The sequence below is a fragment of the Podarcis pityusensis genome (assembly GCF_964106645.2).
Source record: "Podarcis pityusensis genome assembly, chromosome: 7".
Taxonomy (NCBI): Eukaryota; Metazoa; Chordata; class Lepidosauria; order Squamata; family Lacertidae; genus Podarcis; species Podarcis pityusensis.
The window spans coordinates 42,613,228-42,639,308 of NC_138031.1; the positions used below are offsets into that span (position 1 = coordinate 42,613,228).

General features: G+C 40.8%; 1 protein-coding gene across 2 annotated transcripts; it reads right to left on the reverse strand.

The window, feature by feature from the left end:
- Positions 1 to 979: 979 nt before the first annotated feature.
- On the reverse strand, positions 980 to 25,851 carry MEP1B (meprin A subunit beta). Of its 2 annotated transcripts, none has more exons than XM_081014434.1 (15): positions 25,659 to 25,851; positions 24,069 to 24,087; positions 22,789 to 22,839; positions 22,639 to 22,682; positions 20,449 to 20,527; positions 18,482 to 18,599; positions 14,470 to 14,648; positions 13,504 to 13,722; positions 10,802 to 10,954; positions 9,059 to 9,274; positions 7,805 to 8,242; positions 5,881 to 6,045; positions 4,732 to 4,864; positions 3,689 to 3,890; positions 980 to 2,209 (listed from the first exon to the last, which is right to left on the reverse strand). In XM_081014434.1, exons 1-15 carry the CDS (start codon positions 25,698 to 25,700, stop codon positions 2,195 to 2,197), a joined length of 2,073 nt encoding a protein of 690 aa, XP_080870560.1. In that variant the 5' UTR covers positions 25,701 to 25,851; the 3' UTR covers positions 980 to 2,194. The 2 variants fall into 2 exon arrangements, with proteins under 2 accessions (XP_080870560.1, XP_080870559.1); XM_081014433.1 differs by lacking the exon at positions 25,659 to 25,851 and adding an exon at positions 25,485 to 25,562.
- Positions 25,852 to 26,081: the final 230 nt, after the last annotated feature.

Consider the following 26,081-nt stretch of genomic DNA (forward strand, 5'->3'; position numbering starts at 1 on the left):
TGCCATAAATAACTTTATGGATGTAAATAGTCTGAAGTTTTACCTAATGTCCGTGTGTCTGATTCCTATTAAATCACTAGCATTATCATAATGGTATTACTGCATAAGCTTAGATCTGTTACAGAAATATTTAAGTATTATTCCAGCAGCATAATGATATGGGCAATTTTATTTTTCAGTCCCTAATTATCCCTATTTTTTTAGTTCCTGCTTACTGAGCTGATATCTTTATCAAGATAGACCAGAAATGAAACCTTGCAGTCAGGGTGGCTATCACCACCAGTTCAGATCCTATTAATGCATATTTGAAATTAGAATTTTCTGCCTCAGATGTGCATAATTTACAGTGAGTTGCATTGTGCCATTTTACTTCCCATTCACCTCAGTTTGGAGAGATTCTTTTAGAGCTCCTTGTAATCTTTTTTTGTTTGTTTTGTTTTAAACATCCTGAATGATCTGGTATCATCAGCATACTCTGCACGTCTTATAAGTTAAAAGGAATAGATTCTCAGAAGACTCCACTTCCTACACCCTTTCACTGGGAGAACTGTCCATTCTTTTCCCAGCTTTCTCTCATCAGCTGAGAAAGATATCAAAGACAATAATTTTAAAGAAATGATATGGCAGCCGAGTTGGCAAAATTAACTGGGAAAATTTGGAACCAGCAAGACCAGAATTTCCTGAAAGATTGGAATAAATTTATGATATATTATATTTGAAAGACAATTGTAATCGCTTGTAGGGTTGCAAGAAGTTTTGTAAAGAAAACTATATGAATTATTGCGAAAAAGGACTAAGAAGGAGTTTGTTTAATATTTGGATTTTATAGCAATAACTATTAAAATAAAATGCAAAATCAGAAAGAAAGTTAGAAAACCATTAGTCGAGGTTGACAGAAGTCTTAGGCTGTGATAGCCAAAGGTTTGTTATATTGTATAAGATGGGGTGTTGTGTTTGGAAAACATGTGCAAAAACTACCATATATATATATATATATATATATATATATGAAGAAATGATATGGCAAAGATACGGTTTTCAGAGAATTCACATTAAAGCAACTGATTAAATTTCATATTTTAGCTAATAAGACTAACAGCCTATAGTTAAGATGATACATACATGTTTTTCTTCACTGGCACCTTTTAATACAATACATTCATGGCTGCAAGTATATTAAAGCTATTTTGTGTTTGATCTTTGAAGGTAATGAGAGTTCTTTACAATGGGGACATTCAATAGAGAAGATCCATCTCCTATTAATACATAGGAGCATACAAAGTTAATAGGGCATTGATGTTTTTATTATCCTTTGCTCATCATACTTGTACAACTCTGTTATGCAGTGTTAGCAAGATAATAAAGGCTAACCTCAGTAATACAACTCTTCTCCCCATTTTGTCTGATGGTGCCTACAATAAGCTACTTTTATCCTTGGGCACATTTTAACAACCTAATAAATAAAATTGGGAAGCTCCATCATTCAGTATATTGGAAGAAAGGAGGCAGGTTCTGTTATCCCCAAAGAGGTTTTGCTAATATTTTGCACAACTGATATAGCCATCCCCAGTGGAAATACCCTAAACACATCTTAGAACTTCGGTTACCTCCCTAGAAGGGAGGTTAACAGCTTTTTATACCTTTGAGTTCACAAAGCAGCCAGGCAGTTGATGAGTTTTTCAGAAAAGGTCTGCCACTGAAGCATATGTGATTTTCCACCCACTTTCCCCCTTGAAATGCTATCGTGCCAAATCCCCAAACAATTTTTTGAACTCAGATGTTTAAAAAGCCATTTAAAGATTCTGGAGGGGAACCACCTGCAAATGACACCCCTCTAGAAAAAAAGTAGGACACATGTCTTCACTCTGGGTCCATATTGCTTATACAGAAGGGAAACCTCCCAGTTTCGTTTCATAAATTATGTGGTGGAAATAAAGAAATCTGGCTACTTTGCTTATCCAGGACATGTACCATGCTAGAGAAATCCTTAAACTTGCACCATCTCAAAATTTAAAATATCACTTTTAGCCGCCTTTTTTTGCATTGATTTAAACTCACACACAAATAATTTCCTTTCCCTTTTTTCCTGTAAGTAAAATGTCTGTTGGCAAAGGAGAAACTGTGCTGGACATGAAGTTATGAATAAGGTGTTCAAGTGAGGCCATCCATTTTGGTTTCCAAACTTTCACTATCTTCAGAGAGGTGTTTTCTGTCAAGAGAGCAAAAGGCATCTTCTAAATCACTTGGATAGAGTACAATTATAGTAATTGCAAAATAAATGTGGCTATCCTGCATAGAGCATAGTATATTGAACACATAGCATGAATCAAGCTCAGTTTAATATTTGCCGGCCTAAGTTTATCTTGCTTTTTCATTCTCTTGGATGGGAAATGGGGGTCTCAAATTGGAGTTCCTGTGCAGAATTTTAGGTCAGAAAAAGTCACAGCTTCTTTTTAAATTTTGAGCAATTTATTTCAATTAAATCCTAGAAGTGGCATATAGCTTTTGTCTTGTTTTTAATGCAAAAGAATGGCTGTTTCCCCTAAAATCGTTTCATCTGAGAGGAGTTGCAAACCCAGAATGAAAAATACAAAAGGTGATGCTTTTCAGTAGGCTAACATACTGCTGGCAAACTATCCAAAGTTGTATACTTTGTTTCAAAACAGGTATAGAAACAGACATTTCTATGGCAAGATGGCTGATTGCTGCAGATGAGAAGAAAGGAGATGCAACTGCCATTTTGAATCTCTTTTGGGGGAGGCGAGGGGTGCAATAAAACATATTATGTACTGCTACTTCTAAAATTATTTGATGCTGCTTTGATAAAATATATTTAAGGACTGGTAAGGTAGTTTGAGAGAGCCTCATTCTTTGAAACTTGTTTAGTTCTTATACAGTTTAATCACATTTTCAAGGTGCAGTCCTTGGGAGGGTAGCCCAGGGCACACAAGATTCTGTGACTCTATCTTCACATGCCAACCAGGAGGTCTGCCCACAGAGGCCTCTTCAATGCAGTTGCGGAAATTTCCAATGGCAGAAAGAGGGCAGGAAGTGTTTGGGTACACACTGAGGCAAGTTTAGATCCCAAACTCTTCGCATTCCCGTGACATGCCACTGGAAGGCGAGGGCGGGGGCAGAGGGGGAGTAGAGAAAGCCAATACTCCAGTTGGGGAACAAATTTTCATTTCCATTGCATCAATGGAGAGAAAAGCCCTTTTACAAAAAAAAGGGGGGTGTCAATGAAGTTCAGTGGAACTTACTGACACATAGGTTTGTATAGGAATGAAGTCCAAAGAAAGGAGAAGATGGGGAGGAAATCTACATTTCCCCTCCCACCTTCTACCCTGTGCAATGACCCTGGGAATCTGGTTGTTCTTCTGCCTCAGTTTCACCCTCCCTCACTTGGATTGCTGTTTCAAAAATGTAGCCGCCCAAATAAATGCCACACTATGCAGCATAAGCTAACAGAAGTCAGTGGGGCTCGGTAGATAGTGCATCCAGAGTTGTGTTAGCCTCTGTGTGCGTTGCCAAAGGCCACACAACCGTTCATCACAAGTTCCCATTTGTACAATTAGAATACGTTTGAGGGCAGGCTAAGTATTGCACCTCACAATCTTACCTAGCAAGAAAACAGTTCAGCATTGCAAATCCACCTAAAAGTTTGCACCACCGGAAGTGCAATACTTACATTTTGTAAACCCAGGCTTTCCCTGGCTTCCATTTTTTTCCTATATTTCTTTTTAATACAGCTGGTTGTTACAATGGTGATGATCAACATAACGGCAAATATAGATAGAGACGAGGCAACTGCTATCACAACTGTATCCTGTGTGGATCCCTTCTGCTCGCATTTTTCTCCCACATACCACCAATCTGCACCTACAGGGCATCTGCAAAGCATGGCAGCGGTTAAAGCAAATCACAAACACAATTCAACACACTGCAGCCCCACCCCCAAATTAAGCTCACAGGCCAGAAACCCCCCATTCTAAGCTAAATGGCCCACAATCCTTTTCACCCAGAAGTGAGGAACCTGTGGACCCCCATAGCTGAAGTGACAAAACTGCACACAGTATCATGGAACTACAGAAAGGCATTTTTATATTGGCTGCTGGAATGTTCAGTCCAGCTTTAAATAATACGGAGCATGGAATGTGCTCTCCACCATGACCCCAGCACATCTTTCCTGGTGAATTAGCACTCATATATTAGTGTATGTATATGAGGTTAGGATCTCCTACCCTACCTGGCATCTCCTTATGTTGGCATGCACTGCCTGTTGGTGTATAACCCCGTTAAGCATGCTTAAAGCCTGTCTAATTCTGAGAATTGTAGGGAAAAAATACGTAGGCATTCCTTCCAAGCCCATACTGGATGGAGGGAGAAACTGGCAAAAACAGATGAGCATGAAGGCCTAAAATAGTTAACTCCCATGCAAAAAACCCACAAACACAAACCTGGACTGGATACCGTTACTTATTGTCAAAAACAGCTAAAGGAACATAGCAGATTATTACTGTAGTGACAAATGTGGAATGTGCACAAAATGTAGCACAACTGAAGTTCAGTTCAAAATGTCCTCTGTGGGAGTACCGCAAGATGAAGATCTCAGGTTCTCTCACCCCACCCCACCCCCACTTCACACTGGATTTTGAAAATAAAGGATTGCTACACACGATGCCTCCCTAGAAGAAATTCCACAATATGAACACTTAAGAACACATTGCTTACCTGCAAACTGGCTTCCCCTCTTCAAGAATGCAGATTCCACCATTTTGACAACCATAGGCCTCACACACACTAGTGGCTGTAGTTGGAGTGATGGCTGTAGAATTTGGCTGAGTTGATATTAAATGTGATATATCTGAGGTGAATAAATGAGGCAAAACATAAATTCTTGCAGCTTAACCAATACATCTTAAAGTATTTGGTGCTATTACTTTTATTAAATTAGGTTTGGGGCTCAGAAATTTAGAGATCTTTTGTTTATAAGCTTTATAGCAAAGGAACAAACCTTTTCCCATTATAAAACAATTTGAAATTAACTAACTATGAGTGATGTATAACTGCTTTTTGGAATAAATGTTAACCTGTGATTTTTGCTTAGATACATAAAGGTGTAATACAGAATAATACTTCAGCATTATGAAAATGGGTTGCAGCAAATGTCACATGCTCCATCCTTCTTCTCTGGAGCAGCCATGAGGAAGAGTTGGAAAGCTTCCAATTTTAGACTAGTCACATTATGCCTGAATCCAGATAAACTGCCATTTGTCTCAACTATGGCTAGTCAGAAAAATACACCTCTAAACCTTTGTTTATGCAGTTGGTTTCTTAAAATAAAGGATAGTAAATATTAACCACAGTTTGGGGTTGGGAAGTAACACTGTGTTTAATTGAAAAGTGAAAGCTGCTAAACTTCTCACAGCTGCTCAGGGGAAGGAGAGGGGAGACACTGACTGTGTAAGTGCAAGCCTTGCCCAGGTTCATTGACAAACATGCAAACAAGGCCTCTGAGCAGCTATATCAGTTAAACTAGGGAAATATTACAAAAGTTGCAAGTTCCAATAAGTGGCAGCTGCCATAAAGGTTGATCCATTTGCCTTTCGGAAAAATTAACGCCTCCAGGTGTTGGAACTCTGCATATTCAAATGACTGCCTGTCTAAGCAGCTCAGCAGACATTTTGTAAAACATTTCGACCAGTAGCCATCAGCAGATTCATAAGCAATCAGGGCCCACCTTCTAGTCTCAACTCTTAAGTGAGAGAGAAGAAAATATACAGAACTATTTGTTTTAGGGAGACTCCCATTGCCTATCATGGGATTATTTCCGCTGAATCCTTGATACTAACAATATCACTCATAGCAAAACCCACATACCTTCCACTGTTGTAAGAATGAAAATACTATCCTCTTTAACAAACTCACGACTTTCAAGCCTTTGTTGTGTTATAAAGGAACTGAATTCAGTTGCAGGACCTCTCATGAATTCAGTGCCATTAGGAAAAGTAGCGACTATTCCTACGTTGTCTGGTCTATCGTATACTGTGAAAGAAGAAAAAATTAGTAAAGCTAATATTTTTGGTAGAAAAGGGGTTCAGCAAAATATGAAATGATACTAACTATGTACCTTTTTTCCAGCAAAATAAGAAAAGAAAAAAAGAGTGACTCAAGATTCTTGTGTAAGCAGGAAGACAATGTGACTCAATTAACTCTTGTAGGCTGTGAACATCAAGACACAGTGACTACCTAAGCTGGGCTGTCACTTCCAACTGGGGCAGGAAAACTATGTAGCCTGGGCAATGCTAAAAAGTCCAAAGATAACCTTCTGGATGGGCACTGGCTGTGAGGATTTCCACTGAACCCACAGCGGCACAAAAAAGTTACCAACCTCTAAAAACATTTCAGTTCCAACCTACTAGGTCTACTGCCTGAAGGCCGCAAAACATTTGGAGAGGGGAGGTTTGGCATCTCCATTATTCATCTTCCTATTCCAAAGGTTCCCTCCACTGCTACCACTACTCAATTGGCTTTGTCTTGGTTCTCAGAGGAGCAACTCAAACAAGAGACTGTAAGCGTCCTTATTGACCACTGTTGGTCTCTTACTGCCATTTTTATCTCATCCTAAGGAGCAACCTAGCAGTTCGAAAGCACGTCAAAGTGCAAGTAGCTAAATAGGTGCTGCTCCGGAGGGGAAGGTAAACGGTGTTTCCATGCGCTGCTCTGGCCACATGACCCAGAAAAACTGTCTGCGGACAAATGCCGGCTCCCTCGGCCAGTAAAGCGAGATGAGCGCCGCAACCCCAGAGGAGTTCGCAACTGGACTTAACTGCCAGGGGTCCTTTACCTTTAAGGAGCAAGTGGAGGCCCTCCAGATACTGAGGCCCAAAGGAACCATTGTCCAGCTTTGAACAAAATGGGAAAAAACTGGATATCTCATGTATAGTGTTTTAAAAACAAAACGTTTTGCTATCAACTTCCAAAGACTCTTCAGTCCTACAATAACTGCACCCGGCTGCAGATAAATATGTGAAAGGAAATGTAGTGCACAATAGGGATTGGCTTAGAAATGCTGGCTTTATGTAATCCTGCCTTACCTTGTCCCCACTCGACACCATTAAGGTCTAGACCAGTGAGGTTGTTATTACTGGCATCTGGCAGATATACTTGATTTATGCCAGAGGTGGCCTCCACATGTAGACTACAACTCCCATGAGTGCACTTATACTGAGGAGTCAACACACATGCCTTTGCTACCTCAGGAGAAATAAAGGATTCTTACTTCTTTTCAAGGAATGGAGCTGAAAGAGGAATGTGAATCCCAGGGGGGAAGAAAAACAGACCGGAGGGCTAAAAGTTTACCAGAGGAGTATGGAACACACATATATATAAAAATAAAGAGTGGAGAATGATGACAGCCACTATATACCATATTTTCCCATGTATAACACGCCCCCTATTTTGGACTCAAAATTAAGAAAATGGGGGGAGATTGCCCCATGTATAAGACTACCTCCCCTTTTTAACATTATTTTTTAGTAAAAAAAACCAAACACCTAGTCTTATACAGGAAAAAGTACTGTATTTCACAGTGTCTACACAAGGAGGTAATCAGCTCAACTTTTTTTTAATATAGATTATTTTGTTTTGCATTATCTGGTCTGGGGGCAGTTTCTCATGCACCTTGGGAATTTTAATACACTACTGTTGGCGAAAGAAAGAGAAATTTTAAGGCATTATTGAAGCATATATATATATATATAACCATAACCATTAGGGTAAACTGATCCAAGTATTAACCTACCTAGTTGGCTTGGGTCTGTAGTTATACTCCTTTGATTTGACATACGTTGGCGGATGTCTGGATGCTGATCAAGCAGAAGCACTGTAGCTTGCTGCCATGCACAAGGCCACTGCAACCGGTCATCATTTGCACCAGAGATCAAGTGCAAATGTATGTGTAAATTAAATGAACTGGTGGGGAGCAAACCAATCTGAAATGCATACCCTTTGGGAGAGTAAAAGGGTGGACTATATTGTATTGTAGCGCTTGAAACCAGCTGAGTGAAATTTCTTATATGCCAAACATGGTGAGGGCACTGAGTTTCTGACAGGTTGATATCATCAATGGAAAGGCCTCCATTAGATGCATCGGATCCTTTTATGCCTTCAAATATTACTCGGAATTTACTTGCAACATTTAAAGACACATGGTGTAACTCCCAGTAGCCTGCAGGTGAACCTGGAAAAGAATAATGAGGTGCATTATATTGACAACATATTTCAATGTTACACAAACAGATTTTCACATTCCCCATGAAATTTAAAAGGGGTTAAATGTTGAACAGTTCATTTAGTCATTCATATTTGTGTACTTGAGTTTTATGCAGGACTTATCCTTAAAGACTTTTCAGTGCTTCCCCTGACGCAGATTACAGTAGCCTGCCTCCTGACTGTGGTGGATCACAGGAAACATTACTTCACAGATCTCAATCTACTGGTTTTTAAATGTAATATATTTAACAGTTTAGGCTCAAAATACAATTTAAAAGTCCATCACTACAGTGTCCCATAATAATTTCAGATCAAGACTTCCATGGATCAATACGGGCCTCCTTTTTGTGGGGTTGGGGCAAGAGAAATCCATTAAAAACACTATGGAGAACCCAGACCAAAGAATAAAATACTTGTGGTCTCAGAACTTTTCTTGTCAAATGTGAAATGTTAAACTCTAGCCTAGTCCTCACCAGCATAGTAAACTGGTGTCTGAACTATACAGCTTCAAACTCTACATTTTTTAATTGATCTCCATTTTTTTAAAAAAAACACACCTCCACATCAAAAACTTGATGTTATGGGGTGAGGAATGTGGCTTAATCTTCTCTCTGACACGCTAGCATTCTATACAGAGGAACGTTTTGTTATTTTTAAACAGAGGAGCATGCAATAATTTGAGCCCCCACCTGCAGTCTAAAGTGATACAGAGTAGGCACAGATTTACTACCCCAGTGTTAACTAGAACAAGAGCGTATACATATTAAAAATAATGCTTTCATACCTTGTATCGTTTTTACAAGCCTTTGGGTACCATTGGGGCTTGCATCAGTGTATTCCTTGACTAAAACATTCAGCTGATCACTTTCACTTCCGCTGTTGTAATAATAGAATTGTAGGCACTGGAAACCTCTCTTGGGATATAGAAATCGGCTCTCTAAAACCGCTCGTTCTGACACACTTCCAGCACTGGTATTAAAATGCATAAAGTAGCCAGTCTCTGTCAAGGAGAAAGAGAGAGAGGAGGGAAACTTTTAGAACTTCTTCACCCTCCAGACACTGGCATGGAACCCCCTGGAACTGTTGGTGCTTAATGTTCCTCAGTCAAAGCAACATTTTACCATCTAGTGATTGCCTACAGTGAACCCTAAAATTTTGAGTGCGCTTTAGAGAAAGCATGGGTGCACATCACCCCAATCTCTGAGCAGTGTGAGATTCCAGGGTTCCTGGCGCTTACTCAGGGTTTGTGTTTCCTTCAGAATGTGGCACAATGGAGACTCTGGTGTCTTTATGATATATGGCTTGTTTACACCTATATGCAACCTGAGCCTACAATGGAGGGGTTCACAGGATTAATACCACAAGAGGACCTTGCTTCCCCCATAGCTGCAACCTTGGATTCAAACAGGAATCAAACATTGATGTCTCTCTCTGTCTTCTCAGCTTGCTGGTTTGCTTCTAGCTCACATCACTCTACTCTCAACTCTGGTTTTGTCTTTCTAACCAGCTGTGATTTGGGGGATAGGCCCCACCCATTTGCCATCTCGCACAGATCCACTTCCTTTGTTACCTTAGGAACCCAGAACTTAGTGAGTCTCCTGAGCCCTGTACAGGTGTGTCTGTTTTGCTGGCAGACAAACTGGCTAAGTTTCAGAGTTTCTACTTGGGTGTCTGTTCTTGCACCTTTGAACTGTAGCTGATTCTTGTGTGGTAAGTGCAGAAGCACAAATTCCTGCTTTGTGTGCTCTTTTTCTAGACTCCCAGTTCCATCAGACTCTGCCTAGCAAAGCCTTGCTGGAAAGAGGCAAGTCTTTTTCAGTCTTCTTTGGGGATTTATGCTAAGCATTCCCCACTTCTCCTTCCTGCAGTTAGGACAGGAAGGAAAGGAATAACCCCTTCTTCACCTTGCTGCCTTCTTCTTATCAATTTTCCAACTTCTACTTTTCCAACTTCTACTTCTACTATTCTCCTCCCATGCAAAATGAAACATCACTGTGCAGCTTCCTTGGCCTGCCATAGTTTCACACACACCTCTCCTCCAGAACAACTTTCAGAATTAAATTACCATTTTCAAATATTTTTAAAAATAAATCCCCAATTCTTGAAAAACTCTAGTCTTGCCTCTGTTGCTCCCCTGTGTATCTTATGAGGGCACTTCACTATCCAGGCTCCAACCCACATTTATGCATGTTGTTCTCCAGCGTATTTTGGTAAACATTCTAGTTTATGGAGCAGCTCTACGGAAGGGGCAACATCCTGTCTTCCCACAAGAACCAAGGTCACAGTGGGAAATGGCTCCCCCAGCCATTCAAGTTCTGAAAACAGCTTAATTCCCTTAACATGGAAAAGTAGGTTGCAGACATGTATAGAGATATGACTTGAAATAATACGGTAAACATTCTAATTATCTAACAGGCATGGTTAACAACGCAATAGCAATTTATCAGCAAGTTAGTGAGGTTATGAAGATCAGATACATCCACAGAAAATACTTATCTAAGAGATAATAATAATTGCTGTACATTACCTTGGCAGATTCCAACATAGGTGTGATCCGTTTGTGGTCCACTAGGAACCTGGGTTATGCGCTGCCAGTCAGCATTATCTTCTGTACTTTGAATCATGCCACACACGTTTTCAAATTCAAAACTGCACGTCTCCATAAAGCTTAAAGACGAAGCTACCAGCATTAAAAAAAACAGAGCAGATACAGTGTTTGTTTACTTTAGTGGGACTATTCAGTCAACTGCATCAGGAAATAGTTTGGACCCAACTAGATATGCCATCAGGAGATCTGTGACTCATTTGTACTTCTAAAATACAAAAGCTGCTGTAAACAGTGGAGAAGTAAACAGAGTCAAGGAGCCTGCAGGTGAGATGGCTAAACCCTTTTCCATCTCACTTTTTCCCTAATCTATATCCCCACCAGCTGCCAGCTGCCTTGTGGGAGGAAACCTGTCTGTCTGGTATTGTTTTACCTCTAGTAGACAAAACAGTTTTGGCATGAATGGCATGAGAGAAAGGTTAATCTCCCCTAGGACCATTGTTCCATATAATTCTCAACCTTCACCCGGCAACTGCTGTTAAACTTTTTTTTTTAAAATGGGAAATCCAATTACAGATCTTCTCATATCTCAATTAGTTAGAAAAACCACAATGTCAAAAGAACCAAACTCTGTTCTAACGCAAGGTGGGTTCACATCACAGAGAAGTTTCTGTTTTTTTGTGCATTTTAGTGCCCCCCCCCCAGCTGTTCACAACAGCATGGCTTCTTTAGTATCGGATTCACACAGGCAGGGATGTCTTTATAGTATGCAAAGGTTTTCACACCTTGGCTAGAGATAAATTAGGAATGGCCTGAGGACTCTGATTGCTGGTTTGGGAAATAACGCATCAAACAGTAGTATTTTATAACAAAGAACAGGATATATATGCATTTTGCATGTTGCATGTTGTCATGTGAACATGGATTTAAAACCCAGTACTACACATGCAATGAATGCATGGTAACTGAAAGTGTGAACACAGCCTCAATCACTCTATGATCAATCAGTGCTATTAGCTGAATCCATAAACCACTTCAAGTAGAAGTAAATGAGTTTCATTTTAGAAGAAAATAAATAAGTTGGCTTGTTTTATAGAATGAGCAGTATCCTTCATTCACTGCTAGGAAAATCAAAAGGACCTTTAAAGGGAAGATTTTGCACGCTCAGCAATTTAGTGTGGGTGTGTGTATGTGTGTGTGTGTGTATATATATATATATATATATATATATATATATATATATATGTACAGGTATATGAAAGAGTTGGGTGGCACCTTAAAGACTTACACCTGTATTATGGCATTATGGCATGTGTTTTAGTGGACCACATTCCTAACTGAATTGGATGTAAGTAAAATCAACTGACCGTATAATGACCACCAGGCCACTTATACTGCTTTTCAGCCTTAATTTTTTCTTCTTCCTTTGTTTAGCATCCTACCTGAGGAAGCAGCTGCTTCATTCAGAATCAGACCATTGGTCCATCTGGGTCAGGTGTAGTCAGTGCAGCACCTTTCAGTTATTGTTGCACTAGAATTCCTATCAGCTACGGTTGCCATATTTCAAACAGTGAAAAGTTGTTGAACTTTTTTTTTTTAGTTTTGCCCAAAGTTGTTGAGGTTTTTTGGGCAAAATCACTTTAATAAATGCAAAAAATGGCACTGCCAACATGAGCACCACCCGGACACTGCTGCTGACAGTGTCCAGGGAAATCCAGAAGCATGAGAACATTATATCAGCCTCAGTCACATCAGGCAATCCCAAACAATCCTGTGATCCTTTGCAGCGCTGGTTTCAGTTCAAACCACCAAAGCACAGGGAAACTTATGCTTACAGCACATCCCACTCTGGGGTCTGCTGTAAGTGCAGATCCCAGCCAGCTTGCTGTAAGCACCAATCAGCCGAGTGGCATATACAGGCAGTCTGCTAGGGGTAGGCATTGCTTGCGCTAGAGAGTTCCTGACTAAGAGTACAGTCAATCCCAGCCACCTTGCCATAACCGCCAATCTACAGCCCTTACAGGAAGCCAGCTGGAATCAGTTTGTGCTCCTGAGCTGGTAAGTGCTAACAGGAAGTTAACTAAGGCACCCATTTGTTTTTTGGCAGCTAATTCTCCACCTCCTCAAACCTGACATCACAAATTATGTCAGGTATGGGACAGGTGGGTGTGCTTTGGGGAGAAATGGCACTGGAAACCCAATGGGGACATGTGCTGGGCCTAATTGGGTCCTTGGGCTGGATGTTCCTCACCCCTGTCTCAGATGCTAGTGGGGAATTTATTTGCAACTATAAAGCTACTGTATTCCCAGGCAAAAGACCAGATTTAACTAACAGGCACTGCTAGTGGAAGCCTGTGCAAGCACTTCTGCTAGCACCAGAGGACTCTTCCCCTCTCCTCCCCTTGTGTGCCCCCAAAATTGGCTCAGGGGGAGGGTTGGGAGGAGAGGAGAGATTGCTCCACCAGCGCAAGCATCTCTGGCTGCCAGATGGAACAATCAGAAGAGGGCAACACTGAATTCGTCCCAAAGTAAAGTTCAGCAAACAAATCATAGAATTGTAGAGTTGGAAGGTACCCTGAGGGTCATCTAGTCCAACCCGCTGCAATGCAGGAATCTCAGCTAAAGCATCCATGACAGATGACCAAAGGAGGCTGAAAAGATATGATGGGGTTTCAAACACTTACTGCAGTTGTAGAGTCGACTCAGCTTCCGGATATCATATTCACTGAAATCCATGCGCTGTCCAATCACATCAATGAAGGCTGGTATATTTGTTACTATTGTTGGTTCTGTTCCATTCCTGAAGGCATTTTTACTGTAGTGCATTACAGAGTTATAGTCATATGGGACATTAAGGAAGTCAGATCTTTTATCATCATATTTGTTGAAGTTTCCTTCCTTACCTGAAAGAAGCAGAAGAACTTACCACGGTGACTTATACAGATCACAATCCAGCCAAAGCTAAGCCCTTTTCAGTCCCACTGGTTTAGGTTACAGATAAGCACACTCTTTAATATCTCTTCCATTGCAATATTACAAATTTATAATTTATGTCCTTAGCCTGCTGTCCCATCGCTTCTTCTTTGAATTCCAAGTATATCATACAGAACCACAGAGTATTTATTTATTATAGTAGTTCCCAATTTACAATGCTTTGCAAGCAGAAAGAAATGAGAGAGACTCGATGCAGCAGGCATATACAGAATTCCAGATAAGTCAAGCTTCTTGGTAAAAGGAGAGGGGTCAGATGTAAGGTACATGTACAAAGAAACAGAAGTTTCCTGTTTTAAAGAGAAAGGGGAGTTTCTAGCTGGAGCCTAGAAGTAGATCAAGATGCAATTGGGGGGACATCACTGTAGAAGAGCCCCGTTTACCTTCACTCATGCTCTGCTCACATATTGAGAGGTAAAGCAAATATTCTAAAGGTGCCGCAAGTGTGTGTGCCATCACCCAGAGGGAAACCTAAACCTGGCAGCACTGCCCCTTGAACTTTTCCCTGCTTGGAAGAGCAGGGAGTATATAACAATGCATCACATTTTGGACATTGCCATCCAAGTCAGAAAGCTTTAATGAGATTCAAGTTGAATGAGTAGCTGTACAGATGAAATCTAACAATGGTTTTAAATTAAAAGGAAGGTAAATTAGCTTACCCTCCTGAATTCTGTCTCGCATTATTGTGACATAATCATCTCGATCAGATCGTGACTGTTCATGCCAGAATCCCAGTGCATGAAGGAATTCATGCTCAATCGTCCCAATCCTGTCACAGTTGGCTCCTATGGAGAGTTCTTGCCTCCCTTTTCGGCGGTTTCCCACAGAGGACCAGCAACTGACAAAAAATGCAAGAGTGTTCAAAATCTGTGCTGTATACAATCTTGCCCTAGTCTAATTATCCATCAAAGGGTTCACTCAGAGGAAACCCTTTTCACTTGCTCAAACTAATTCTGCAAGGCAGAACTTGCAGAGACATTGCTTCTGCCCAGATTCCCATGCTGGATTGGGTACTGTGCATACAAACCAAATGAGATGCACACCTGTACTTAGAGAGTTTAGAGAGAGATCTGAAACACCTTCCATTTGCTCTACAAGGCGTGAATGGTGATGGCATAAATTCCCATCTGCATTGTAAGGCCTTAAGCTGTGTACATGTCTTTGTTTATGACTATGTATCTAGTAAAGCTTTGGTGTGAAAAGCCTCTTACGAATTTTATATGGTTATAGAATTGGGGGTTTGGTCTAGATGTCATATTTAGGACCCCTCAAGGCCTGTGGTTTTACATCTGTAAGATGTGATTCTATAGCAGAAGGACTGACTGAAATGGTCAAACCAGTTCCTTTATTAAGTGAATGGGGCTAGCCAAGTCTGTCAAGTTAACTCTTAGCACAACTAAAGAGTTGGTCAAGTATAAGTGTCTTGCTGTAGAAATGACTGGCTAGTGATGTTCCTAGAGGGGAACAGCCCCCCACCCCCAATGCCTGGAGATGCAGTGATGATTGCACTATGGTGTCTCATAGTGAGGTAGACTTGGGAAGAGGCTTGACTTGCTCTCTGTGCTGAAAGCATCTAGAAACGGATGCAAAAGCAAAATATGCTGAGGTGCTAATGTTGTGAGCCCTTTCATTTTATGCTTAGCTAGTGTATGTGTGTGAATAACACCACCACAAAGATATTCCAGTGACCTTCATTCAAAGGAAACCAAACCTGAAGTGTGTGCTGGCACCCCTTACATCTTTCATAACTTGGAAATTGGAGTGTGTTTAACAATATTGTATGCCTTGAAACTTTATTCATTCAGTGATTTGCCAGCTCCAGGTTTTGGGAAGGCCTTAAACAAGACGTCTTCAGTGCCTCCTCCTGAAACGAGCCCTTCTCTCTTTGCCACAGTCACTGCTGCCCATTCACTTTCCTTCTTCCTCTGGGCTTAATCTGCATGGCCATCTCTAGAGGGAGAAGGCAAAGTGGGGTCCTCTTGCTCCTATCTCTGGGCAGAAGAACAGGCCATGGCAGTTACAGATAGGTAGCCGTGTTGGTCTGCCATAGTCAAAATAAAAAAAATCCTTCCAGTAGCACCTTTAAGACCAACTAAGTTAGTTCTTGGTATGAGCTTTCGTGTGCAAGCACACTTCTTCAGATACACTGAAACAGAAGTTGCCAGACAACTTCTGGCAACTTCTGTTTCAGTGTATCTGAAGAAGTGTGCTTGCACACGAAAGCTCATACCAAGAACTAACTTAGTTGGTCTTAAAGGTGCTACTGGAAGGATTTTTTTTATTTAGGCCATGGCAGCAAAGAGAAGCAGACTTCAGGAGTTGAGAGTGGTGAAGCAACTAAAGATATGGCCCAAGCAGGTACCAGGGAATACTGACTTCTGACATATAAGCCAGATTCACTGGGTTGTGCCCAACCCATTAATTTCAGTGGGTCTAGTCTGCATAAGAGTAGCATTAAAATCAACTCAGCATCTGCAGAATGCCTACAATACAGCCAGAATGCCCTTTGAATTATGTGCAGAAAGGCTCTGGGATGGAACAGGATGTTGAAAGTAAACACATGGTCACTTTTAGGAGTGTTCCATATGACCAAGCAGTCATACAGTAAGCACACATGGCAACCAACTATGCATGTCTGCTGTACAGCATCTTCAGTTTTACTATGCAATTCAGAAATGTGAGTGGATCCAAAACCCAGAATACACACAAATGAATTGCCATGAGGATCAACCACCATATAGATCAGTGAGCAAATAGGAATGCTGTTCTCCAGCCTTTGTTTCTCTCACAGAGAGCCAAGGCAGATGGTTTAAATAGATCAGTATGGATCCAGCAATGTTCTCCAGCAAAAACCATGGTTTTTAGAGACACAGGGAGCATTACTCAATCCACCAGGCAAGCTGCTTCTCATAACTTGCTGGCTGTGTGGGCCATCCATTGTAGGAGGAATTTTAAGTAGCCTCCACCCAGCCACTAATTCTGTTTAGCCCTGACTATGCAAAACAACGCAGACATGGATGAAAGGAGAACAGTGACAGCCTTTTGGGGTTAAGGGACTGAATACACCTATTGACATTCTCTCAGCGACTTACAAATTTTAAAATAGAAAAATACAATTAAAATAACAAAACAATAGAAACAAAAAAGATATTCGAAGTATTCATCCACCACTGATATAAACAAGGAAAACTTACCCACCCACCCCCACATATAAATCCTTCCTCACTCAACTAAAAGATGAACACTGAGATGAGCTAAACGTCACATCACATCAATTAATATTAACTCCTTGCTTATGAATTTTGTAAAATTAGCTCCTGACTTTATTTGAACTTCAAAACAATAGCCAAAAGACCAGCCTCCATATCCTGCAATAACCTTTCAGAAAAACTTACAGGAAGTTCGTGATCTTTTATCTCAGCTGATTCAGTTCTCAGAATCTGACAAACTCTGTTCTTTGAACTCAAGGCCCAAACTGAAATACATGTTTTATTGCTTTTCACAGTTGAAAAAAAGAATAATGTTTGAAGTTCAGCCAAATCTTAAGCAGTTTATCACCTTTGATTGGTCAAACAGTCCTTTAACAAATGAGCATTGAAAACTGTGATTTTGCAAGGCAATGAGAGTAGAATCGGGGGTTTTTAAAAAAGTATTTCATGCAGCCATTCCTGCAGACTATAAATTCATATTGGTTGGGTAAATAACTTTTATCACCAGTTTATCACTGTTGCTAACAAGCCACCATAAAAAGCAAGAACATACAGCACTTCGTAGAAAACAGAATTCTGGATAAATGTTATTTATAAATCTATAAACAGTCTACTCTTGTTCAGTATTCTGAGCAATGACAAGGAACTTTTGGTTGAAAGGAAGACAAATTCCAAGAGCAGACAAGATGAATAAGCAGCCTCTCAAATGTTAAAGTAAGTATGATCCCAGCAGAAGAAAGAAACATACTGAGACTTAAGAGCTGCCTTGACTCAACACAGATTTCTTCATTGGTTCCCTACTTTTATCCTTTAATGTAATCCAAGCCTAAGGTTTGCAGTATAAATCACAGACGACTCCAGGTGACCTGTTTATTGAGCATTCAACCTAATTTGCTTGCTTACGCAGAGGTTACACTGTGACTGTCCTTAACTGGGTATTCCTTCTGCTTTGCTTGCAGGGAGGTTATACAACAATGAGCATCGAAGCTGATTTGCTGTGCACTGCTTATACATCTTCCAGTTATTCATTTGTTCATCTCACTTTTCAGTGCATTTTCCCATCACACAAACTAACTGTTGTTTTTTCTAACTAGGCTTGCTGCATAAATCCCCTTTAACTGAGCAAACCTAAATTTCCATTATGCACTTGAATCCCTACCACAAAATATTGACAGTCTGGAGGCAACCATATAACTACTTTGAATAGGATGTACAAAATACTCTTATCAGCACAATGCCACAAAGAATGAATGTTGCACCAACGTTCAGGCTCATAAACCCAGAGTTGTGACTCAACCTGACAAACATCTCTACAGATAAGCAAAGTTTTAAAAACTTGGAGATTGGAGTTGGTGGGGCAGTGCCCCATTTGCCCTAATGAGCCAGCCTCCACTCGTATGTGAGACTGTACAGAGACTATGAAAAAGAAAGATACATTACTTAAAAGGATGATTTCTCTTACCCACTCCCTTTGAAGACAGATATGTAATTTGCTTCGCCTTCCCAGGGTTTGAAATCAATACAGGATTTTAGGCGATACTGTTCAAATGCATTGAGGATCAGCCCCTTTGCATTCATATCTGGAAGAAAAAACAACGAATTGGTTATCGCTCACCTAAAGGAATGCCCTTTCAGCTAACCCTCCACATAGCAACTGGAAACTCTGCTATTAGTACTAATGAGTATAAATTTGGTAGACTAATATAATTTAAATTGTTGGGAGAATTATTAAAGCCTTTTCAAATATGCCTTTAGCATAGGAAAGTGGACTGTAAATACCTTTTAGAAGTAACCCAATTTGCTCTACAAAGCTCTCTTTTGCTTCCTTGGACTGTTGATTTGCTACAAGCCTTCAAGCTAAGCAACTAGTTCTATTTTCCAAGCCATTATACTCTGATATGTACTGGGATCCAGTAGAGCTGTTTTAACACTGAGTTTCTGTCCTTCCAGTAACTGGCTCTGGTCACCAATCTGGCTGCAGCATCTTATAAAGTGATAAGCAACCAGATCTTCACTGTTAATCCCAAATTGGCACTTTTGAGTTTGAGAGAAGGTGCAAGATAATGACATAATTACTTTATTACTACAAGCAGCATACGGTAAGTGGAGTTTGTTGTAAATTTGGAAGTTGGGCAATCTTTTGCCTCTATTTCTTTGCATTGCTATTCTCACCCCAAATCTCTGAGCAGCTAAGACACGGCAACTTTCATCAAGGCTTGGTTTCTTTTAGAAGGAGGTCACTAGAAGCTTACTGGTGAGTCATAATATTGGAGTGTAATATTTATACCCCTGTTTGTATACAGGCTGAGCTTAATGAGGCATAGCTTAAACATTCAAGCAGTCAACCCAAACCCACGGCTTGCACATCAGACCTTCTAGGGTCCTGGCCAGAACTCCAAGATGTTTACAGACCCCAATTTCAACTCTTTGTGTTTCTATGCCTTTGCAAGTCTCTGTTTCAAAGTACAGTGGTACCTTGGGTTAAGAACTTAATTTGTTCTGGAGGTCCGTTCTGAAACTGTTCTTAACCTGAAGTACCACTTTAGCTAATGGGGCCTCCAGCTGCCGCCACATGATTTCTGTTCTCATCCTGAATCAAAGTTCTTAACCTGAGATAATATTTCTGGGTTAGTGGAGTCTGTAACCTGAAGCATCTGTAACCTGAAGCGTATGTAACCCGAGGTACCACTGTATGTATTGTCCTGTTGTTCATGGTCCTCCTCCAGGCTATAAGAAAAGAGAATCTGGAGGAGTCATCTCTTCTGACAGCCCATAAAAATCTGATAGAAAACTCATAACTGCTTTGCTGACTCATGGCACATTGCTTATAATGAAAGATACAGTGGTACCTCGGGTTACAAACACTTCAGGTTACAGCTAACCTGTAAGCAGTACCTCAGGTTAAGAACTTTACCTCAAGATGAAAACAGAAATTGTGCAGCGGCGGCAGTGGGAGGCCCCATTAGCTACAGTGGTACCTCAGGTTAAGAACAGTTTCAGGTTAAGAACGGACCTCCGGAACGAATTAAGTTCATAACCAGAGGTACCACTGTATATCATATCTGTCCAAGGTTTGACTAAACCAGATGTATCCTTTATAACTTTTTGGAATTCCTGGATAGCGCTGTTACCTTCCACATGCAGGCCTAGCTGGTTTTATTTACAAGTTGAGCTTGCATTTTTATCAAATGCTGAAGTTTCTTTTTCTCCATATTACTGTATTGAAAGGTGGGTTTTGTAATATACTTTTTAAAATTGTTGGTAAAAATCAAAGTTTAAGAAATTATATCCCATTTGTTCTTATGAAGTAAGCCTTTTACCCCAAATCTTGGCAAATATACCACCAAAATTAATACTGAAGAAAAGAACAAATGTTCATACTGAAGGTTGCTTCTGCAACAAGTGATCTTAAGAAATTAACTGCCGTACCTAGGCTGTCCTCAAGGACATATGGAATGGTGTGAGGCCATCGATATTCGTTGCCAATAATGGAGTTACGTTCTAGTCTCTGAAAAGGAAGGCAAATCCAAGAAATTCAGAGAAAGAAAGCACAAGAGTTGGCACTGTGACTCCTCTGAGTTCAGACTTTTGCTCTTTAGGCACCTGCAGTGTGGTGCATCCAGTTCCTCATTGTTCTTGCACACTGGGATTGGATAATTGGGGCTGGTCTGTTGGAAGTGCCTCAGTGTCGCAGAGTTGCAGCTATATGCAAGACTGAATATTCTGTGCACCCCTGGGATTTATTTACAAATGTAGACTCAAGCACTGGATGCAACATTTCAGAAAGTTGTGCACTCAAGTGAAAACACACACACTACCTTCATGTTCCTTATAGCTATTACGAAAAGGTATTCAAATGTGTGCCTTCCGCATGGTGCAATTTCTGTTGCAGTAAAAAACACCTGATCTTACTCAAGTAGTCAAGGGCAAAGCTCACATGGTTTCCCACTGGCAATCCTTGAAATAGTGTATTAGTCATAGGCATGAAATCAGTTTCTTTAGATGCTTGATTGTGACATCCCAGAGGTCTTTTGGAAGGCCCTTAACCTCACATCCCACATGTCATCGCTTGATATGCCAAATTAAATGGGGGTTTCATTGCTCCAGTTTTTCTCTGGGACTAGATTCACCCTACAAAGAGTCAACAGCTGCTGCCACATGCTAAGTTGTCAGAGCAGTAGGGCTATTAAGTATTACAAGGTGTAAGATTTAACTGGGGCACCAAGTCACTGCCATCTTCTAGTATCCCTGCATCAAATTCCCCTGGAGGGTCGTCAGTACTTGCTGTTAACTTGGAAGAGTACCAAAGTAATCACAAGGAGTAAGAAACATTCTAAATTCTCTTGGACCGGATCATACCAGTTAGCTAATAAAAAACTTAGATTTATTAACACAAAGAACACAGAATTCCAAACAATGAAAGAAAAAGATAGTATGTTTAAATCATTGCTCTTGCCCAAGTTGGTGGAATAGGCAGGCAGGTCTTATCTCACATGCTGCACAGGATTCATTTTTAGAAGTAATAGTTGGAATGGGGGCGGGGGGGGGGACTGTATCCACTTGTAGTTGCAACATAGACTCCAGGGAGCATTGCTAACTAACTCCAGCCAGACATTAAGAAACGGCATGGGTGTTTGTTTATACGGCCTTCCCTGAAACACTGAGGCAGTGGTATGTCTGCCTGGGCAAAAATCAACAATGGAACCACAATTTAATCTGCTGCATCCCAACTTTGCATGACACTTAAGTACAGGGGTATAACTTTCTTTGGAATCTTCTGACCATACAAGCCTGTTAAATACAGTGGTCTAATCATTGAACGGAATTGAACTATCAGCATAAGATTGGATGAGATGTACAGGCTGTAAATCTCTCTCTCTCTCTCTCTCTCTCTCACACACACACACACACACACACACACACACAATAAGATATACTGTAAACCTCTCCCATCCACTGTGGTCTGCACAGGGTTAGCATTTTTGCTTTCAGCGTTGTACTGGCATCTATCTCAATGCAAGGGAAATTAAAATGCTAATAATGGTAACCTAATGGCTGAATTGATTATATTCTGTGTCATGCTTCCACATTTTTACAGTACTCTTTCCTCTTTTATTATCTCAGACATTCTATATTAATTCCTCTCCAGACACTTCCAGTTATAGCTTCATAAAGAAAACATTTATAGCTAATAAACAGGGTTAATAGCTCCTCACTCTGATGGAGCTCCTGTAGCCTTAGGCATCACATGGAGGAGGAAGCTCCTGGCTCAACCTCAAGGTCTAACTTTCCCAGCCACTGGACTGATGTGACCTTTATGCCCATCTCATTCTTCCTTTCAACTGCCTGGTGTAGTGCAATGCTAAAGATGTAGCAGTCTCCATCGGCAAGGCACCAAAAATAATAAAGTGTGAGGAGTAGAAGGATGGGAAGCTTCAAAGGGGCTGCAGTGAAAGGCGGGCATTACAAAAACAGCCAGGAGCTTCATCAGGAAGCTATGAAGCAAGGGAAGATCTCAGACTAGGGCAAAATCCTATCACCTTTTTACAATAGGGAAGCATGGGCTCATCATCCCCAAGTTAGCAGTCATTTATACTGCTGCTTGTCATTTCAACTCACCTCATCAAGTTTGATATCACCCTCGAACAAGTTCAGTCCCAATGCTAAAAAAGAAACCCACAGAAGGTTAGTGCATTTTAATCCATGATCACACACACACACACAGTATTATAAAATACAATAATAATTAAAACATTAGGCTGAAAAAACCTTCATTGATATCAAAGATATCTTGATCTATTCCACTGTCTTCATTTCTTTCTGAAAAACAAAAAGAAACCAGAGATAGTTGCAATTATAGCCATTATATTTTATCCATTACAACAAGCAGGCTGCAGTCCCTGGCAGGACATCCTAGCAGTGGCATACCAGGGTGCAGAGGTCAACGGAGCCCACCACGCCATCCCAGTCCTTGCCACCACCACCAGAACAAACCCCCCACCGGAGCCAAGCGGGCTGCGCTGCACCACCTGCCCGCCTACGCAGAGGGGAGCCCAGCTGGCCAACATAGCCCTTGGGTCATCCCAGCCTCATAAAGCAGCTTGAGGCTAGCAGGGTGATGTGGGAAGGATGCAGCAGCCATGCGCCCTTTGATCCCAGCCTCGCAAAGCAAGGGCAAGTCTGGGATTGAAGGCCACATGGCTGTGGCATCCTGCTCACGCCGCCCAGCCAGCCCTGCGCTGCCTTACGAGGCTGAGATCCAATCTGCATGATTTGCCCTGTGAATCATTCAGATCTGATCCTAGCCTCACAAAAAGCAGCACAGGGCTGACAGGGCAGTGTGAGGAGCCACCTCCTAAAACAATGTGCCTGGGGCTATTGCCCTGGTAGCCTCCCCCCACACTATGTCCCTGCATCCTAGAGGCCATACTTTTCTGTGACTGTTCCTCTCCACAGGGGGAGAGAGAGGTCCTTCCACAGAGAGGGAGATCAGACCTTGTAAGCCTCCTCCATGAGGCTGCAGGAAGATGCATAGCCAATGTTTTTTTCCAGTAGAGCCCCAATGTAAAGAGTTTCAAAAAGGAAGCATGCAGAAGTCATGCTAGGAGAGGTTTTGGATTTGCCAGATCCTAATTCTTTCTGTTCCCCCAACACAACTCTGGAACCAGGGACAAACCACACCAGACCTGGAACTGATGTAGCCCCTCCATGGTGATAAATGGAAGGGCAAAAGTTGTTCAGAAGGAAAGCTCCTGGAACTGGGGTGCGGGGAGGGCAGAGGAGGGAAAACAGACCCCACCTTCCATCTGGTCAGTGCACACCTTTGGCTCTCCCCACCTCTGTATTGTTCTAGAAGCATACCTGTTCAGAGGCAAGTTCCACTCAACTCAATGGTACTTAATTTCCAAGTACAGTAAAAACGCTTAGGATCAGAATGTCAATGTGCTAACCATAATTATAAATCAGCTTTTGCGTCTGCTGTGTTCATGAGCAGCTGCTTTTGTTGCCCCTATTTTGTCACAATTAGTAAGATAAAAAATAGAACTCACCCTGTAATTCTTGAACAGGCTAGAATAAAAGAAAGGAGGAAACAGTCAGATGTGCAATCTGTTCTTTGTAGATTACAGGTGATACCTAATGGCAAGTGCAGCCATCAGCCAAATTCATTTGGCAAGTTTTGCATCAAAAGTTTAAAGTCAGATTCACTGCAATATTATACACCTATGATTTTCTGTGCATATATGAAAACATGTTCTACCTGGGACATGGGACTAAACTCTATTTCTTGCTATATTTTAAAAATCTTGGTTAACCGTTGCTTTCTCTTGTTGATATATTTATATACTAGAAACTGTGGTGATAATATTCCTGGTGGTGTGCTTAGCAATTGCGTGGAGCTGGGATTAAAATCCCTAATACTCATTCTATCACAAAACAGTTTAAGAGAATTTCTTTTTCCATAATCCTACAATAGCACAACTGGAAAGGAAGAGGAACTGGTGTTGTACAAAACAAGAGAATGGTGTGCATATGGAGGTGCAAAAAAGACACAGCATCATTTCCCAGGCCTCAGCTCAAGAAAAGTACTAGAGCCTGGATTAGGTGTTTAAACAAAATTAAATACTGGTCACTAGGATACTGGGATATGATACATAACCTGGCATATATGAAAATACTGGATCATTAAAATGTATTCATTACCCACATTTCATAATAAGGATATTTAAATACCTGGTGTGCCGTTTGTCTATCATGTTGTTCTATGGATACAACACTGTGGTTTATACTAGCCTCTTGGACCATACAGTTTAGCCAGTTTGTTATATTAGAACACATACCATTATAATAAGTGGGAGGATACAAGTAGAAATAACACTATGGTACAAATGTTATTTCAAATATTTATTCATTAACAACTTATAACAATGCAAGCTTGTTGTTCTTTTTTTGTATTTGTATAATTACACTTTGAAAACTTTAAAAATTGTTTTAGCTTTTGATATATAAAACAGCTACTCTAAAATAGGGGACAGAACACACAGAGACAGAGGCTGCATCTACTGTGATGGGAACCAACATAACCTGCCCCTAGGCTCATGCATGTCCCCCTTCTTTTCTGGCATAGATAAAATTAACCACAGTTTAGGTTAAGACACAATGCCAAACTGTGGTGTAAGTTGGAAGTAAAAGCTTCTGATCTCATCCTTGTGGCTGCACCAGAAGTGAAGGGAGGGAGAAGCATGCAATCTTGGGCAGAAGTTAACTCCAAAAGAGGGATTTTTGTCAGAACCACAGCCAAGGAGGAAATGATTAAACTCTCCCTCCCCACTGCAACCCCAATAATTATGACCCCTGGCCCCGATTTAGATAAACTATTGGCATTTTTTAAAAATATGCACATTAAATACAAATGTGCTAATTCACTCTAATCCTTAAGAATTAAAGTATGCTTTTTATTGTCTTACCAAGCAGCAAACTATCTGTAGAATAACCCCGCTCAGCAGCACATAAAATAGCCACAAATCCATGATGTACAACTTCAGTAAGAGCTGTAATCTTTTAATTTTTGTGCATTTATATCTAGAGTGCCATCATAAATGAAAACTTTGACCTTTGTATTGCAGGTGTTTGATATATACCTTTTGACAGAATGAAGCAAGAGGGCATTTCAACTTTTTCATCGAACATCAGTGCCAGAATAAAACGATTGTTGATTGGTCTTCGTCTACCTTTATATACTTCTCGTTGGATAAAGATGGTGGAAGTAACCAAATGCGATGCCTCAAACGAGGTGTCTTCATGATGAACCTAGACAAAGACTCAGTTATTTGAACAGCCACATTCAGCTTACGTTTGGGGGGAAACCCAGAACATTTAAGAGAAGGAAAGCAGGGATCATTCCATTTGGGCAGCTAAATTGCTTATGCTGACAGAATTTTGGACACAGTACATTTAATTCCTCCCCTCCTCAAAATCTCTTTGGTTACCTTGATCAGCCTAGTTCTAGGATCCTATATATCAGATCCATGACCTCCATAGGTCCAAACCAGTGGCATTGATCT

Excerpts from the sequence above, each read along its gene's own strand:
- MEP1B (XM_081014433.1), bottom strand. The coding sequence starts at position 25,547 with ATGGATTTGTGGCTATTTTATGTGCTGCTGAGCGGGGTTATTCTACAG. Across the intron at positions 22,683-22,788 it reads TATCTTTGATATCAATGAAG|CATTGGGACTGAACTTGTTC; the intron begins GTTTTTTCAGCC and ends TTTCTTTTTTAG. Across the intron at positions 4,865-5,880 it reads CATTCTTACAACAGTGGAAG|ATATATCACATTTAATATCA; the intron begins GTATGTGGGTTT and ends TATTCACCTCAG.